The following is a 17,271-nucleotide window of genomic DNA, read 5'->3' as shown; positions in this document are numbered from 1 at the left end:
ATAAATCAGATATTCAGAGGCTTGTTTACCAAACAAACAACAGCCACTTGGGAATCCCTCTCTGCAGTCTACACAGTTTTGGTGACTTTGATCTCTGTCAAGATTGTTCGTCAATTACTGTAATAAGTGTGAGTGTGTGTGTGTGTGCGGTCACTGTCTGATGACTCGTCTCAGAGGACCAGCTGGGCCTGATAATGAGTGATGCACACACACATATGATGAAGTACCAGTCACAGCTGTTTACCCCGTGTGCTCGCCTCACTTATCAATATTCAATTAAGATCACTGCAACCCCCCCCAACTCACACACACACACACACACACACACACACACACACACACACACACACACACACACACACACACACACACACACACACACACACACACACACACACACACACACACACACACACTGAAGTAGCCATCCAAGGTTATAATGAAGGATGTTTCTCAACTGTTTTATTAACTCCATCTGTGTCTTGAGCTCCCCATCTCTGGGCTTTGTTCATTACTTGTATTATCTTAGTGTTGGTTTAAATCTGACACAAACAGTACAATGCATACATTGATTATCAGTGTCTTAGAAAACCATCCTGAATGACTAGAATTCCTAATCTTCAAACTCCAGTAAGGTAAACTAAGGGCTACATGATCATTTTTGCATCTTTTCTGTCATGTAAGCAGTGCTTTTCGGTTAATAAGAAATAAATACATGCTTGATTGTGAACTTTAAATGTACGTGAAAAAAGGGAAATCAGTCAGATGAGATATGTCCAATTAAAAAATTACCTCTGTAATTCAGGGGTTAAGATGCTGACCATGAACCCAAACGTCCCCTGTTGGAGTTCAGCCATGGCCTCATGAGCCCATCCTGATCTCTGAGCTCCACTGTATTTAACTCTCAGATCAGTCTGGTAACATGTGGTGGAGAAAATTTGGAGAAGTTTGACCAGCAATCGAACCAATCAGCATTGGTTTTGAGGCGGATTTAAGTGACGAAACGAGAAGCGACTGTTGAGTGTAAACAACATGGCGGCTTCCACAGATGAGATGAGCAGCTATGGAGCAAGCCGCTCACTAACTCTTTGTTCTCTGGATCCTTCTGTTGAATATGGACCGGGCTCCTGAAATTAGGCCTTTGATCTGTAAATTCACGTTACACAAATGGAAAATATCCTTTACCCACATGTTGTTTCCTTTCCAAGCTTTGCCTCGATGCTGTTAGTACGTCATACGTTTTGTTGATCTGACTGGTTGATTTGGCCCTTTTGTTGGTGACCAATGGTTTATCCAATGAACAACCAGTATTTTTTCCCCTTCCCAAAAGATCTCCAAACCATAGTTTGTTGTATCTCTCTCCATTTCCTGATCTCATCACCTCTGTCTCTAATAAAGGCATAAAAATGCCCCAAAAATGAATCTTATCACCCCACCTAATTCAATAGAGGAGCCCTTTAAACCTTTGAGAAATTTGGAACACAGTAATATTTTTTCTGACAGGAGGGATTCTTTTGTTTCATAGTCAAGAAGCTGCAGCTGCATTATGTTAAAATATAGGACCAGCATTCAATCACATTTCTGTCTGTTCTGTGATGGATGACTGTGTTACTTCTGTTGTTTTAATCCCATTTCATTTTGGGAATTGAAACTAATCTTTGTTTGCCTGTCTGTCTGAATCTGCCACTTTGTGAAATAGAGCAATATAGGACAGTTGTCTTGCTCTTGTTGTTCTAGATGCTATTAAAAAGTACTGTGTGAAAGTGCTGAGGGGTCAAAAACTAGGAGATTGTCACCTCTTGACCGCTTGTGTGCCAACAGGGTTCATGCTGATACTGAAGTAAATTGTGTGTACCGGGTCTGCGTGTGCGCAGATTTCAAAGCATCAAGCAGCAGGGCAGGGAGCGTGGTGATTGGAGCAGAGGAATAGCTGTGAAAATTTCTAGTGCACATTGTAGGTTACTTTTTATTGGCCATCATTTACACGCATGTTGTTGAAAAAATAGACTTGAAGCGTTGATGAAAACTTTGTCTGATACACTTGAGGTCTAAACACGGAGTCATATTATAACCCAGAGATTTAAATATAGGGATGAAGCCAGGTTTAAGGCCTTTACACATTGCGGGTGTGACAAATAAATGACACGGAAATGTAAAATGCCTGCCTGCGATTGTTCATACTGGTGCTGTATTGGCACAACAGTTACTTTCTTTGACTTTTATTGTGAAAGGTAAGATGGGAAAGGGTGGATCTGCTATGCACAGCCTTTGTCTATTTCAAAAAGATGAAAGTTTGCCATCTTAAATGGGACTACAGAGCTTCTTTGTTGTTGTTTTATAATCCTCATGTCTGACATTTCGCAATGCTAAATCTTGATTGGCAAAAAATTATGCTAAGTGAAGCTAACTACTCATGACAAAAGAAGTTTGAAAAAATATATTGACACGCTGATTAATTGCAATAAAAAAAATGCCCCTGGTATGTAAAGGCCTTTAGCCATGGATAAAACTGTGTCTTATCCTCTTTTTGTCCTATTTGGACAAAAACACTCTCCTGATGTGATTCCCAGTGGCTGTACACATTTAATCCACAGAGACCATATAGGAAATACAACAGTCTTCTCAGCATCTCACAACATCTGTTTATGTCTAGGTGACAAAATCCTCTGGTGGCCGTATTAATTAATTAATTCTGAACAAATTATGAGCAAAGAAGGAAGTCATGTGACATTAATATAGACAGTACTCCTCATCAGCTGATAGGGGCTTTACATTTTAACCAGTGGTGATTGCTCTAAGAATGCAAGGGAAGCTCATTCATCCCCACAGCTCCACAGCGCTTTTCACAGTCAGACGCTCAGCTTCTACTGACTTTAATGGGGAAGAGAGCGGGTTGTTCCACTGCAGCAAAACTAGATGCTCATTGGATAAGTTTAATATTTTCAACTTGTGCAATGAGGTGATGGCCAGTGGCTGAGTGGTTAGAGAAGCCGCCCCATGTAAAGAAGATGAAGGTCCTCAAGGCAGCGGTCGTGGGTTTGACTCTGACCTTCGGCCCTTTGCTGCATGTCTCCCCCTCTCTCTCATTTCCTGTCTTTCCTATCTAATAAAAGGCTTGAAAAACTGCCCCCCAAAAAATAAATCTGTGCTCCCCGGCTTCAAATTGCGTTTAATCGCCTCTGTACACTGACTTTATATGGGATCTTGTCGTGAACATCGCTTCCATCGAACCCAGTCTGAACACACCTAAAGAATTTGAAAGTAGCATTTAAAATAAAAAGTTAGAATGCTCCTTAACACTAACATCAATATGCTTAAGCAGAATACCAAAATAATAAAAACGACAAAGACAGGACCCTCTTGAGCAGAATGTATCAGGAATGTGGCAAACCTGGCCTGATTGGGTTCCTAACTTCCTGTATATACGGTATAACTGGATGACCTGAGAAAAATTCTAATCTATATTTTCAACTAGGAATGTGTGATCGATAGACTGGCGTCCTGTCCAGGGTGTACCCCGCCTCACGCCCATTATCAGCTGGGATCGGCTCCAGCCCCCCCGCGACCCCGACAGGGACAAGCGGTTGAAGATGAATGAATGAATGAATGAATGTGTGACCATGTCTCTCTTAATAGTTGTCACTCTCACAAGCGGTTCCTGAACGCACCAGCACAACAGCAGGAAGCTTCCCAACATGGGGGTCCAATCCATCCATCTTCAACCGCTATTGGGGTCGCATCGGACGTGAGGCAGGGTAAACCCTGGACAGGACGCCAGTCTATCGCAGGGCACATAGAGGCAGACAGAGACAGACAACCATTCACACACACATTCACAACTACGGGCAATTTAGAGTCATCAATTAACTCAACACCTGCATGTCTTTGGACTGTGGGAGTAATCTGGAGAACCCAAAGAAAACCCACGCAGACATGGGGAGAACATGTAAACAGAAGGGCCCCAGCTGGGCTTCCAACCAGGAACCCTCTTGCTGTGAGGCGACAGTGCTAACCACCACAGACCACCGTGCCGCCCACCATATGGCGGTTCCCAGGAGTAAATCTTCATCAAATGGGGGTCTTTGGTCCAATCTGTATCTATTTCAGGAGTGCAGTATTCCCGGGAAGCCCACTTGTAGACTCTCCATCTTGTTTAGGTTATTCAGTGCCTTTGTAATACTAATGTTTGGATAGTGAGCGACAGCGGCAGAGTGGTCCCAGAGCCCCATATTACCCCTCTGAGCCCCACTTTAATGCCGCCTGTCTCTGGCACTCTGGAGCCCAACCAGAGAGAAATTAGCCCTCTAATTGACAGACAAAAGAAAGTTCATCTCTGTGCTGTCTTATGATCGCTGTCTGATCTCTTCTTTGCTTTCCTCTCTTTTTCCTCTCTTCATGCTCCCTCTGTCACTTAGTGGCTTCTCCTCCTCCACTCCCGTTTGTGATCTGTCTTCCTTCATTCCCCTCCAACTCTCTCTCTCTTTCTCCCATCTCCCTCTTTCATCCCTCCTCTTCAGAGAGCCGTACTATCCCTCTGCTTGTCTCCTTCCCATAATTCATAGTGACAGGAAAGGTTAGAGCAAGGCAGAGCTCCGGCTGACAGCGAGAGGAGAGTCGAGTGTCTTTTAAAGCCCTGCCGTTGCACACTGTTTACAAGTCAGCACATTCTGAGTGAAAATACTAAAAAGCAGCTTCATATGTGACACTAAATAATGTCAGAATTGTTTCACATGCATTTCCCATGTGTTTAAATCTGGAGGAGGACAGTGTTGGCATGTGAGGATTAGTTCTACACTTACATATTTATTAAAACACGAATATCCTGTCATGTTCCATGATAGGGCTGCACGACGTATCGTTTCAGCATCGACATGGCGATCACAGTACAAGGCAAATTTACAGAGCCCTGGAAGTGACATGGAATGCGTGCGCTTTATAACTTGCACACATTTTATAACTTACATGCGAGCGCTTTAAGTATCTCGCGCACAAGATAAACCTTTAGGCTTAATCAGGCTGTTTCAAGGGCCCGAAATCCGTGCTGTGTTTGGTGGATACAAAGGGAATTGAAAGTTCTGCTAAACACAGCATAAGCAAAATGTTTTACCTTCTTAGTTGAATACAAATGTCGTTAAAACATAATGAGACTGTGCATAGGCCCGACTTTGGTTAAAGCATAAGGTCTGATGAAATCGTATTGTAAGGGGACTGCGTGTTTTACACACACACACATACACACACTTATGAATACAACCGTTCAGCAGGCATAAGTTAAACATGTAGAAACCAATATTTCAATCCGCTCTCATCTGCTGCCGCTGTATGTAGTCTAACTGTTTGAATTTGAATGAAACGGAATTCTTGTAAACTCAGCTGGGTCCACATGGCTCTTTAAGATTCATGTGATTATAATGAATATTAAGTAGCCGTGTACATAATATGAACTGCTGTAAGAGAAAAGATGTCAAAGCAGTCTCCTCACAATATGATTTCATCAGACCTTATGGCTATCAACACTGTTTAACCAAAGACGGGTCTATGTACAGTTCCCTTATGTTTTACAGACATTTGTCGTTAACTAAGAAGGTAAGACCTGCTGCATTTGGCTGAACGTTGTATTGTACACCAAGCTCTTCATTCAGAACAGCTTTCTTGTCCTGTTTATCTCGTGCATGTGCAAGATACTAACTCGCACAATTTCAGTATCTCATGCGTACGACATCAAATCGAAAATATAACTGGTTTGATCATGCGTCCACAGTTTTGTGCAATTTTGTGCATCCTAAAGGCCTCAAACGTGTTCGCAAAATGAAAATGAATGCACAAAATCCAAGCTGGCTGACTTTCTGTTAGGCGTGAAAAATTAAAAACATGTTCTTTAAGAATGAAAGCAATTATCTCACCAAATTCGGTTAATTCTCTAGGAGGAGTTTGTTAAAGTACAACACGTCTGACTGGCTTCACTTTGTGAAAAATGTCTGAATTCCTGTTGGACTTAGGTATGGCTCCAAGAGGCTTTTTTTAAAGTCTACGTCAAATTTAAAGGTGGGGGCTGTGACTTTGAAATATTCTAGTCGCCGCCCTCGAGCCAATTTAACACACACAAGCCCAAGACCCATATCAGGTGTTAAGTTTAGACACTTATGATGCATGTGTGACTTTTTTGTGCGCTTAAGAGCACGATTAGCACCTCAAAAATGCTAAAAGTAATTAGGGGTGCTATAGAGCCGACGTGCCACGCACAAGCCCCATTGTGGCATCAAATACAAGTAATTCCTAGTATGAACATGGCCGAAACATTTCGTTAGTTTTTGTGTATCCTTAAGTCTTTAAACGTGTATTCCTAAAATCAAAATTGATGCACGAAATCCAAGTTGGCCGACTTCCTCTACGGCAAAAATAAATTAAGATGAGACCAATGATCCCACCAAATTTCATGAACATCAAAGGAACTGTATCCCAACCATGGCGTGCGTTTGGGGGCGCTATGGAACCAGCTGGCCACACCCGAACTGAGGTACTTTTGAACTTTGCAATTTTTGCCACTTCTGACTTGTGTGCGAATTTCTGTTAGCATTTATACATTTTAACCACCTCAAAAATGCAATGGTGCAGTATAAAAATAATAATTTCTTCAGAAACAATAGGTTCCACGCACTTTTGTGCTTGGGCGCTAATTAAAATAGCTATAAACACTTTGTAAATCTTACACTTAAAGTGGAATTTTCAGCAAAAAATCCTCCCATTGTCTTTTTCGGCAATTATATACATCAAATAAGCCATCGAGAAAGTTTTTTTCGTGTAACAACTATTAACGGAGAAATCCGGGAGAGTCGCTAACAGCCAGATGTGGCTAACACTGATTAGCTCGGGGCGGCACGGTGAAGGCATTAAAAAGTATTTTTTAACCATACCATAGGTAAGTTAAAAAAAGCAAGGGGAGGCGGCTTTCAGTTGTTATGGGCCCCGACTGTGGAACAGCCTGCAAGAGAGCCTCAGGGTCACGGAGACTGCGGAGGTTTTTAAAATAGAGGGTTAAGACCCAACTTTTTATCCAGGCTTTTAATTGATTTCTTTTAGGCAGTGCTAATCAGAGCACTTTTTTATCCCTTTTTACTGTTTTAATCTCTGTGTTTTAGCCTTCATGCTTTTATTTATTTTTATGTCCTCATGTCTTATGCTCTTATGCTTTTATGTTCTAGTTCATTTTTTTAGCCTCTATGCTTTTATGCTTTTATGTTTTAGTCCCTCGTGTTTTTAGCCTCTTTATTTTAACCCTTTACTGTTTTAGGCAACAGTTTTTAATCTCCAGTGTTTCCTCAGGGGGCCTGCCAGTTTGGGAGTTGTCTCTGATCTTGGCCGCGGGGGGTGCTGTCCCGTCGACAGTTCCAGCCTGGGCGGCTAGAGGGCTCTGCACCTTGGTGCAGAGGCTCCTGTCTGCCGGGGTTGGGGTGGTCTCTGAGGCGGTGCTCACTGTGACCTTGGACTGGGATCTCTCCCAGTGTGGTCGGCCCCCCAAAGGTAGCTTCCTCTAGCCTCCTCTGTACCTCAGGTCTTGCTGCCCGGCCATGTCTCTGTAGTGACAGCTAGTGTTTGTGTAGGTGTGTGTCTGTGTGTCTGTGTGTCTGTGTGTCAGCGTGGCTGTGTGTGTTTGTTTGAATGTGTGAATGAACGTATACATATTTGTGTATGTCTCTGTGCATGATTGTGGGAGGGTTGGGTTCTTTTAACTCTCTTCTCCTGATTTTACTTGATGTTTCTCTTTTTCTGCACATCTCTGTAAGGCACTTTGCGATACTTTTCCTTATGAAAAGCAACGTATAAATAAAGGTTGATTTGATTTGATTTAAACGTAGTTAGAGAACCCAGAGTTTATTAAAAGAGTGTTTTAAAGACTTACCTACTGGCCCCTGTACCAGCTCCTCTCATAGTAAAGTCCATTCAAGTGGATTACCAAAGTCAATCCCAAAGGAAGGAGCACAGGAATTATGCTTGCATAGCCAATGTGTTTATTGTGTGTATGATTCAAAAGCACAAAGTTCTTCAAAGATCTAGCCTCTTCATTTTGCGCCAGATTGATGCATTTTACTTTCAAATGTACACATGTTCTTTCAGGAGAGCATGCCCCTGGATCCCTGTAGAGGGTGAATTTTTTTTTCATATTGCAACATCACAGAAAAATTACATTGCAACGTCAGTTTAAGCATAAAGCTCTTTTTTTCATTACTGTTTTATTTCAGGTCCACAAGTGTTAGTTTTATCACGTTTCTCTTACAGGGAAAATAAAGTGAGTTTAAAAAAAAGTAAAAATAAAAAAGTTGCCCCCTTTTACCTTCCATACACAGTGAGGTGGGAGGCTGGAGGTGCAAACACATCACATTAGTCATTAATCATGCCCAGCTGAGGAGGTTTCATGCTTAACAAATAATTGAAGATATTTTCCGTATTTAAAGAGGTCAGCTTCATTCAGTCATTAATTCAGCAGTCTAAACCCCACCTAGATCTGTGCTAGTTTGAATTAATGCGCGTACTTAGTATAGATCATCAGATGATGATAAGATTAAGTGTTTCTTCAGATGCTTCTCTTTGTCTGTGAAAATATAACAGGGAAATGTAATGGACTTTTCAATTCAGCTGCCTGCTGCAGTTAAATGCATCAGTTGAACCTTAAGTTCAGACAGAGGTCAGTACAGATGCTATGAAGAAGTATTCTCAGTGAGTATCTGTGTGTGTGTGTGTGTGTATATATGTGTGTGTGTGTGTGTGTGTGTGTGTGTGTGTGTGTGTGCGCGCCTGTAATTCACATATCTTGAGAACTGTCCATCGGATCGACTTCAAACTTGGCAGGTCTATTGCTGGGGACCCAGGGGAGAGCAGTATTGAATTTGGTGCATTTTGACCTGGGGCCCAGCAGGGTTTATGTCCCACCGGGGTGAGGTGTCCTGTCGTGGGTCTTTGTCATGTAAAATTCATGTTTTATTTTGAAAGATTGAGCTTCCTCTTGTTTCAGGTCACTTGCCCTTCCTCCTGTGTCACCGGTCTGCTGTGTTCCCTGATTACCTGATTGTGTCCACCTGTGTCATCCTCCCTCATGTGTATATATTCGTCGTCTTCCCCTGTCTTGTTGCCACAGTATATTGTGTACTGCCAGCCTTTCCACAGCCTTGTCGGCTCGCTAAGCATTACCTCGCTTATATTTCTGTTTCCTTGTTCACCGCTGAAGAAGAGTGATTTTTTTGTTTCTTAGAGTTTTTAGGTCAGCTTGAGTCGCAAGTTTATATTCATCGTGCCCTTGTTTTTTCTCCTCTTGGAGTGTTTTTGATTTGTAGTTTCTTTAGCTCCGAGCAGCATGGGTTTTTGTTTATGGCCTCTTGTTTTCTCCTCACTGTGAGCGATAGTCTTTATATAACTTTCATAGATAGTAATTCAGATCAATGTAGTTATCGCCTGTTTTCTTTTCCTCCCTCGGGAGTGATTTTCACTTTGTGTGGTGTTTCTTGACACATTTGTTTTCTGTGTTTATTCCCTCGTCCGAACTGACAAGCTTAGAGTTTTGTAGCCTGTTTGTTTATCACTCTGTCTTAAGGTGAAACAGTGTGTCAGAAATAAAGCCTACATTTACTGTTCCCTGACTGCATTTGAGTCCTCCTTTTTGCCCAGGCCTAACAGTTTAATGAAATTGAATATTGAACATTGTTACCTTTACAATGGCTACGTCATACTTTATTTAGTTCACATAGCTCCACAGTTGTTGCTCTTTGCTAGGACAGTCCCTGACATCCACTGCGTTCCTGACAGCTTGTGAATGGGGGGAAGCTCCATGTGCAGCGCAGGGTGGGGCCGGGTGGTAATGTTTGGATTGGTGCTGTTCTCCCACCCACTGAACACATTTAAGAGTTTATTTTTTATTTTTTATTTAGGTCTTTATGTCATTCTATCGGGGTAATTAAGATTTTTGATATCTCGAGTATTACACATAAGTTTAAGAAAAAACAGGACCCGATCAAGACCTGAATCGAGTCTTGGTTCGGGTCTCAGGTCCCAGATCCCAGGTTTGGGGTGGACCCCTGAAGACCTCTACTCTTTTACACCACTAGTGGTCAAAATCTCATAATCCTTTTTTGTACACAGTCTTGTATCTTGACTTTTGTTTTGTGTTTTTAGGAAAGAATCAGATCCTTTCTGGGACAACTGCTCATTTTTTGTACTGATTTTCACTTAGGAGAGTTTCAGGTAGGCTTTAATTCCTGTCAGTCACCTAACATGCAGAAAATGAGCTAGACTCTTACTTTCGAAACCCTGAATCCCAGAGGTGTTAAAATTAATCTCCATTGTATTGGGATGGAGAGAGATATCTCATTACTGGGACAAATAAAACCAAATCTGTCTGGCTAAATACCGCTAGAGGTGAGGGAGAAAATATGTTCTTTCGCCCTTTGTGTGGATTGACCCATTAAACATGCAGTTTAAGTTATCAAATGGCTATAAGACCTGACTTTGGGTCCTGGCTGAGATCATACTATCAGCTGCGAGGGTAACAAGCAGACATCGAGGAAGGAGGGGCATGCACACGCAGGGCTTCTGGATTAGCATATAACATGCCGGTAAACAAAAACAACAGAGCTTTCATTAATTAAGGACCATGGGGCTTGGTGGGCAGACGGATGGGCGAGGGCTGCTGAGACACTCTGAGAGCGGCACAGCGCCAGGCCTCCAACTACGCCAACCAGAACACAGCTGCCTAATGGAGCGCTGGCAGTACTGAAGGACGGGGGAGTGGAGAGAGGAGGAAAAAAGAGAAAAAGAAAGGGGAGGAAAATTGGAGATAAAAAATAGATTATCAAGGAATTTTTAGGGAAACATGGGCTGAAAGACAAAAGGGGGGAAAGAAAGGGAAAGAAAAGGAAACAAAGTTTGCAAGGGAATTGAGAGGAGGAAACAAAGGCAGATAAAAGGCGAGGGGGAGTGTGTGTGCAGAGGGAGAGATGAGATGGAGATAGAGATGGAGATTGGATGATATCCCTCTGTCTCTGTTCATTAATACCGTATGATCTCCTCTCTCCCTCCTTTGTGATTTTAACACATTTCTAATTAGCACAGAATCCTCTAAGTTGGAACGGGAGGAGGGAGGGACACAGGGGGTGGAGGGGCAGATCATATTTATATCTGTCTTTAATAAATTCACTTTCATTTGATCTTTTTTTAAACGCACGGGCTGCTGTGGAGCGCTTTCCCCTTCCCTCTGACTGTGGTAGAATGAAAGGTGGTGTAAATGCAGGGCTAATTGTTATGCTTGTAAGGAAGCTAAAGTTGTTAGATTATAAAAAGAGTGAAGTTGTTCAAAGTTTTACTGCTGTGAAACACCTCCCTTGTAATTCAAAAGGGAACTAAATACGTGAACTCTGGAATTATAGAAAAACAACTTCGTCTGGTCAGGTGCATTGCAGGAAATATGGAACTATAGTGTTTTAGAGGTCAGCGTCTTGTATATTTTTGCTTGACTCTTCTCCATATGCTCTATTTTGTGTCTTTGTAGAGACAATGTCATTGTAACAGCACATGAGGGAGGCCCCCTCCACGCCTGTCACTGAGAGACTTGGCAATCAGAGTGCAATTAGACTGAGACTTCTCTGGGCGACAGAAGACTCTGATTACCCAAGAGTCACTGGGGGTATATTTAGTATCTCTGCTCTTGTTCCTCTGTGGTTTGCGTGGCGCCCCGGAGCTACGGAGGGAGTTGGTGCATGGCAGAGACATTGTAAGGCGGGACGGGCTAGACTTGGCTGGGGCGCTCATTCAGATAGACTGAGTGACTGCAGCTGAGCTCGAACAATGTTAACTGGATCCAAAGCCTCATCATGCATCTTCTCAGAGTGTGAGGGAGCTCCAAATTACACACGTATATAATCTCTTTGTGCCTGTAGATCCCCAGAGCTCTGCTGCTCTGATCCTCAGTGAGAGTTACACTCATATATTGGCAATGCCAGCTTTTTGAAGCAATGTGCGAAGTAGTGTCTCCTTCACTGAGGGAGGGGATAAGGATGTGGAGCACCTGTATATAAAGATGCACAACACAGCTCCACTTCCTCAAACTGTACAAAACTTAAGGTAAAAGCAAGAATTGGTTTGTGGGGAGCTGTCAAACCTGCAGCGTTAGATACCATACAGTCTATGGTGTGGAGGGGTGGGGTAGCTGGAGTTAACGCTTACCTTTTTATTAAACTAGTTCCGTGCCCAAAAGCCTGTTCAGAGTGGGTGCCCATTTGAAAAAAGGCAGATTACTTGCAATCCTGGTATAGCTACTTGCAGTGCTGCTGGGGGGCTTACCTGTTTGGAGTGTACTTGCAGCGTTGATTGGATGAAGGGTTCTTGAGATATGAGAAGGACAGTCATACATATGTCACAATACACTATTGAAGTAGTAAAATTAAAGGTTCAGACAAATTGGACCAGTTGGAAGCCACACTGAACTAAAAACAGACACAGGACCACAGGTTAAAATGGCAAAACACAATTTATTAAAAACGGTCTTTCTCCGGTGAAGTGGTCTATAGGTGGTTATCACACAACATTTATGTCACTGGGCAATGGGGGCTGTTTCAGCTCTACGGAAATACACAGGAGGGGAAAAATAAATTCCAGATAAATGACTCAGGGCTGGGGTCTTTTTCATACTTTTCAGAGGACAGCTCTTCCCAATTCAGTACGTCAGTCAAGGTTCCCTGCATCTTTGACCGTTTGTGAGCTGGAGCACAGCACACAAGTGAGAGAGTGAGGAAGGGAGGAGGGTGGTTTGGCAGCCGACATCGGATGTGAGGCGGGGTACACCCTGGACAGGACACCAGTCTATAACGGGGCACAGACAACCATTCACACCTACGGTATAGTGTCAGGACCGCTGCCAATGCTCGTGCTCATGCTCATACACGTGCGCACGCACATGCCTGTACATGTGCATTATTAAGCCCACCCTTAAACACTCCTTAAATGGTCAGAAATCGAGCTAGACACAAATGGGCGTGGATTATATAGATGCATTTGTCTCAGCGCTCAGAATCAAGGACTTTTTCTCTTTCTGAGACTTAGTTTAGGTTAAGAAGTTGCAGGCCAAAACGTGAAGTTTATTTGTCCTCATTTTCACAAGTTTCAGTAAACAAAACACTTTTTCCTCAGATACGTTCAAAATAAACATCTTTAAAGTGTAATTCCAGAGTCCCTACACATAAAACGAAGCACCAACAACGTAGTTAGTGAACCCAGAGTTTATTAGAAGAGTGTTTTAAAGACTTACCTACTGGCCCCTGTACCAGCTCCTCTCATAGTAAAGTCCATTCAAATGGAATACTAAAGTCAATCCAAAAGGAAGGAGCCCATTGGTGCTTTGTTTTCTGTGTAGGGACTCTTCGCATGCTGCTGCAGAGGTTTGCTGTTATTTTGAGCAGTGTAAATGGTTTAAAAAGACGTTTGAATGTCTTCACTGTACTGCCCCGAGCTAATCAGTGCCACGTCTGGCTGTTAGCGACTCTACTGTATTTCTCTGTAAATCTTATTATATAATAAATAATAATTAAAAGCTAATTATATAATAATTAGTATAGTATTTATGGTATGTATACATTGTTTAGTTATAGTAATTTTTAATATCAGTATGTATATTATACCCATACTACATATCCCATACATATCATATATTATGTACATGTGCAAGTACACTATTACTATTGGTATTGTTATTATCATTATTATTGATATATATTGTTCTTGTTATACTATTGCTACCATTAGTAGTACTATATACGAGTAATATACATTATTACACACTGTTATTATCTGTATTATTGTTATTATTATTATTATTATTATAAAATGCCTACTTCAAATTTCCTGACTATTACTACTGTACACTATGTATTTATATATATATATATATATATATATATATATATATATATATATATATATATATATATATATATATATATATATATATATATATATATATATATATATTAATCTTGCCAGTGCACCTTACTATTCATTTTCTTCATTCTTCATTCATATTCTATCTATCTATCAGTTGAAACACCAAAAAAATTGAATATAATATAATTGGCTTATTTGATTTATGTAAGTGCTGAAAAAGATGGGATGATTTTGCTCTGGAATTACACTTTAAGCTGACAGAAATGTAATCCTGACCGACTTGGGATTGCACATAAATTTAATATGAATATACTTTTTCAACCCGTTCTCACCCCAACTCGTCACATACTGCCATTTTGTCATGACCCTTTTGGTGTCACTAGGCGGTAGCCCTGGGTAGCCCTGCGTGTCAGAAGTATGATGCTCCCGGTCACTGTTTAATACGCCATTGTTTCCGTTGTTAACTGAAATAAAACTATGTGGTTAGGTTTAGGCAACAGAACCCCTTGGTTAGGGTTAGGAAAAGACTGTGGGTGCCATAAAATAAGTGTAGGTCTACCATGATGCATGAGACATAAATGGGACATGAACAGGACACGAACCCCGATATATTGATTGAAAGTTCTATATTTGTTTGACCCATCCACCACCTCAAGCTTCCTCCTTAAGCCTGGCACACTTGCTCTTAGTGCCAATGTCAGCACAGATGGGTTTACAGTTGAACCCCCTGAGGGATGTGACAAATTTAACGCCCTTGGAATGAGAACAGCCTGATGTTTTAAGGAGACAGGATTTTGCACAAGGAATTCATTTATATAAAGATATTCTGCTTTTAAAGGCTTTAAGTAAGGCAAACAAGGACAAAAACTCAAGGCATTCTAAGTTCTGAGTATTATTAAAAGCCATTAAATAGGACATATGCTCATTTTCAGGTTCAAACTTGTATTTGGGTTTTGTCCTATAACGTGTTTACATACTTTAATGTTCAAAAAACACATTTTCTGTCCATGTGAATATACCCCCGTCTTTGCGCTTGTCTCTTTAAGCCCTCCTCATGAAAAGCCCAGTCTACTCTGATTGGTCAGTGTTTATGGGTCTGTCATATCTGCAGCTTCTTTGTCTCTCCACTGTCATTGCAGCCGGGAAATGACCGTAACGGCACTGTCTACCTATATATGGTATACTGCCCTGCAAAGCTTAAGTGCAGTAACTAGAACTGCCCAGAAGTCCTGACGGCTCCTTAAGGGCACAGTTTGTGAATACAGGCTGTGTGCATTTCTCCTCTTGATACTGTCACAGTATTGTTAGCACCTCCACCTGCTTTATAGTAAAATGACATGTAAATCTAACTTTTTACAATATGAAACCTTTAATAATACAGTAAGTAAGGCCTCTTCACCTTAAGAAGCTGGGATACTGTTTCATTTGAGTTTCATTTGTACTTTATGGAGTGTGTAGTGTCACATGATGATCTAAAATAATTGTTTTTCAGCATTTTTGGCCCATGACCTTGTTTTTAGACTCCAATAATCTCAGTAGACCAGCAATTAACGAGCTGTCACATTATCATGTGGATTTGATCATGACATACTTTTGTGATCTATTTTCACCAGCGTAGAAAAAATGGTGTCTACGGAAACAAGGATTTACTTGAAACCTTTAACATTAAAGTTGTATGTATAACCAAGAAATATCCTCATTTCAGAAAAAACTCTGCTCTGAAATTCTAGGTGGAAATGAGATCAGAGATTCCTGCTATATGTCACAATTTTCAGCACCTTCATTTCAAGCTGCTGTTCTAAACCATAAACCTCTCTGTCTGTGCTTTACCGACCCATAATCCCCCTCAGTGTCCTCACTCCCCCTTCTCTTCTCTCTATTTCATCTGCCAACAGCCATCTTTGCACCTCCACTTTGCCTTCTCCCACCTCATCAGTTGTCAGCACTTTGGGGAATAGACCCGGGCTTCCTAAGATCAAGGCAGGAGTGTCAATAACCATGTTCACAGGGATGAAAGCTCCGGCGAGCCGAGCCTCACAAGTTTCCCGGGTTCAGGAGTTCACAGGGGCCGCTGAGGTGTAGTGTTGCTGTTGCTGTCAATCATTGTATGTGAACCCTGCAGATCGGAGGCAACCTGAGGACCGTGATCAGAGTGTTCAGCCTGTTTGACTACAACCGAGAAGGACACATCCAGCAGCACGAGTTCCGCCGCATCCTGGACAACTACTGCATCAACCTGACAGACAAGGAGTTTCAGAGGTGGGGGTTTGTGGTATACATCTGGCACTGTTTGACACAACAGATCGCACATCAAGTCTATGCAGCCGCATGCAAAAGCTCACACACTTAGGCCTGTCACAATAACAAATTTTGCTGGGCAAAACAATTGTAACAGAAATCATTGCGATAAGCGATACTATTGCCGTTTTGAGACCATATAATGATAATGGCATAATGATGCAAGTATACCTGGTCAAAAATCAAAAAAACGTTGATTTCTAAAGAATATTTAAAGTGAGAACTAGAAGATATTTTAAATATCCAAAATAACTGAACAAAACTACCAAAAACAATTAATACAATGCACTCTTATTCTATTTTAAGAAAAAATGCACTTGAATAACAATACACACAACCAAGACTCACTGCTTCCAGTCTTTGTTCTCAGCTAAGCTAATCAAGGCAAGGCAAGTTTATTTGTATAGCATAATTCAACAAGGCAATTCAAAGTGCTTCACATAAAACATTAAATGCATCGGGAGAATGACACATGAAACATATAAATTTAAAACATATAAAAGGTCATTTATAACATTTAAAAGATTTAACACGCATAAAAAGCTAATTTCAAAGACATATAAAAGATTTAAAACGCATAAAAGGTCATTTTTAAAACATATAAAAGATGGTTACAGTTACAGAAGTTACAGTGCAGTTTAATGAAAAGCAGCGGCTAATAGAAAAGCCTTCGGTCTTCATTGAAAAGAGCTGAGAGCTGCAGCAGACCTGCAGTTTTCTGGAAGTTTGTTCATCAGCTATATAAGTAGCTGTAGCTTTATATTAACTGTACACAAGTGAGGTGTGGATTTACTCCTCTTCCGCAACACTTGCGAAGACAGTGAGGCCACACCCAAACTACTATGTTTTCATTTTAAAATGGCAAATTACAACAATTTCCATCCTCAACAGTGTTTAAACACCATTTCAGAATCTCGGCCCATACTAATCGAAACAGGGAAGGACACGTCGGGACTAAAAGCATGATCGGGAATTGAAAGTGGGTGTCTGCGTCATCGTTTCCAGAAGTCTCCATTTCTGCTCATCCAGACTAAAGCCCGACCAGCACTT

General features: G+C 41.4%; 1 protein-coding gene across 1 annotated transcript in view; it reads left to right on the top strand.

Annotated features, from left to right (window-relative positions):
- The window catches only part of LOC310962832 (EF-hand calcium-binding domain-containing protein 6-like), a gene marked incomplete at both ends in the record, with an annotated part of 67,619 nt that overhangs the window by 26,648 nt on the left and 23,700 nt on the right, over window positions 1-17,271 (top strand). Inside the window, one exon of the mRNA XM_083935429.1 lies at window positions 16,046-16,182. Coding sequence (XP_083791555.1) covers window positions 16,046-16,182 — 137 coding nt within the window. The remainder of the gene's footprint in view (window positions 1-16,045; window positions 16,183-17,271) is intronic.

The sequence above is a fragment of the Echiichthys vipera genome (assembly GCF_963691815.1).
Source record: "Echiichthys vipera genome assembly, chromosome: 20".
Taxonomy (NCBI): Eukaryota; Metazoa; Chordata; class Actinopteri; order Perciformes; family Trachinidae; genus Echiichthys; species Echiichthys vipera.
This window is presented reverse-complemented; position numbering and strand designations above follow the sequence as displayed.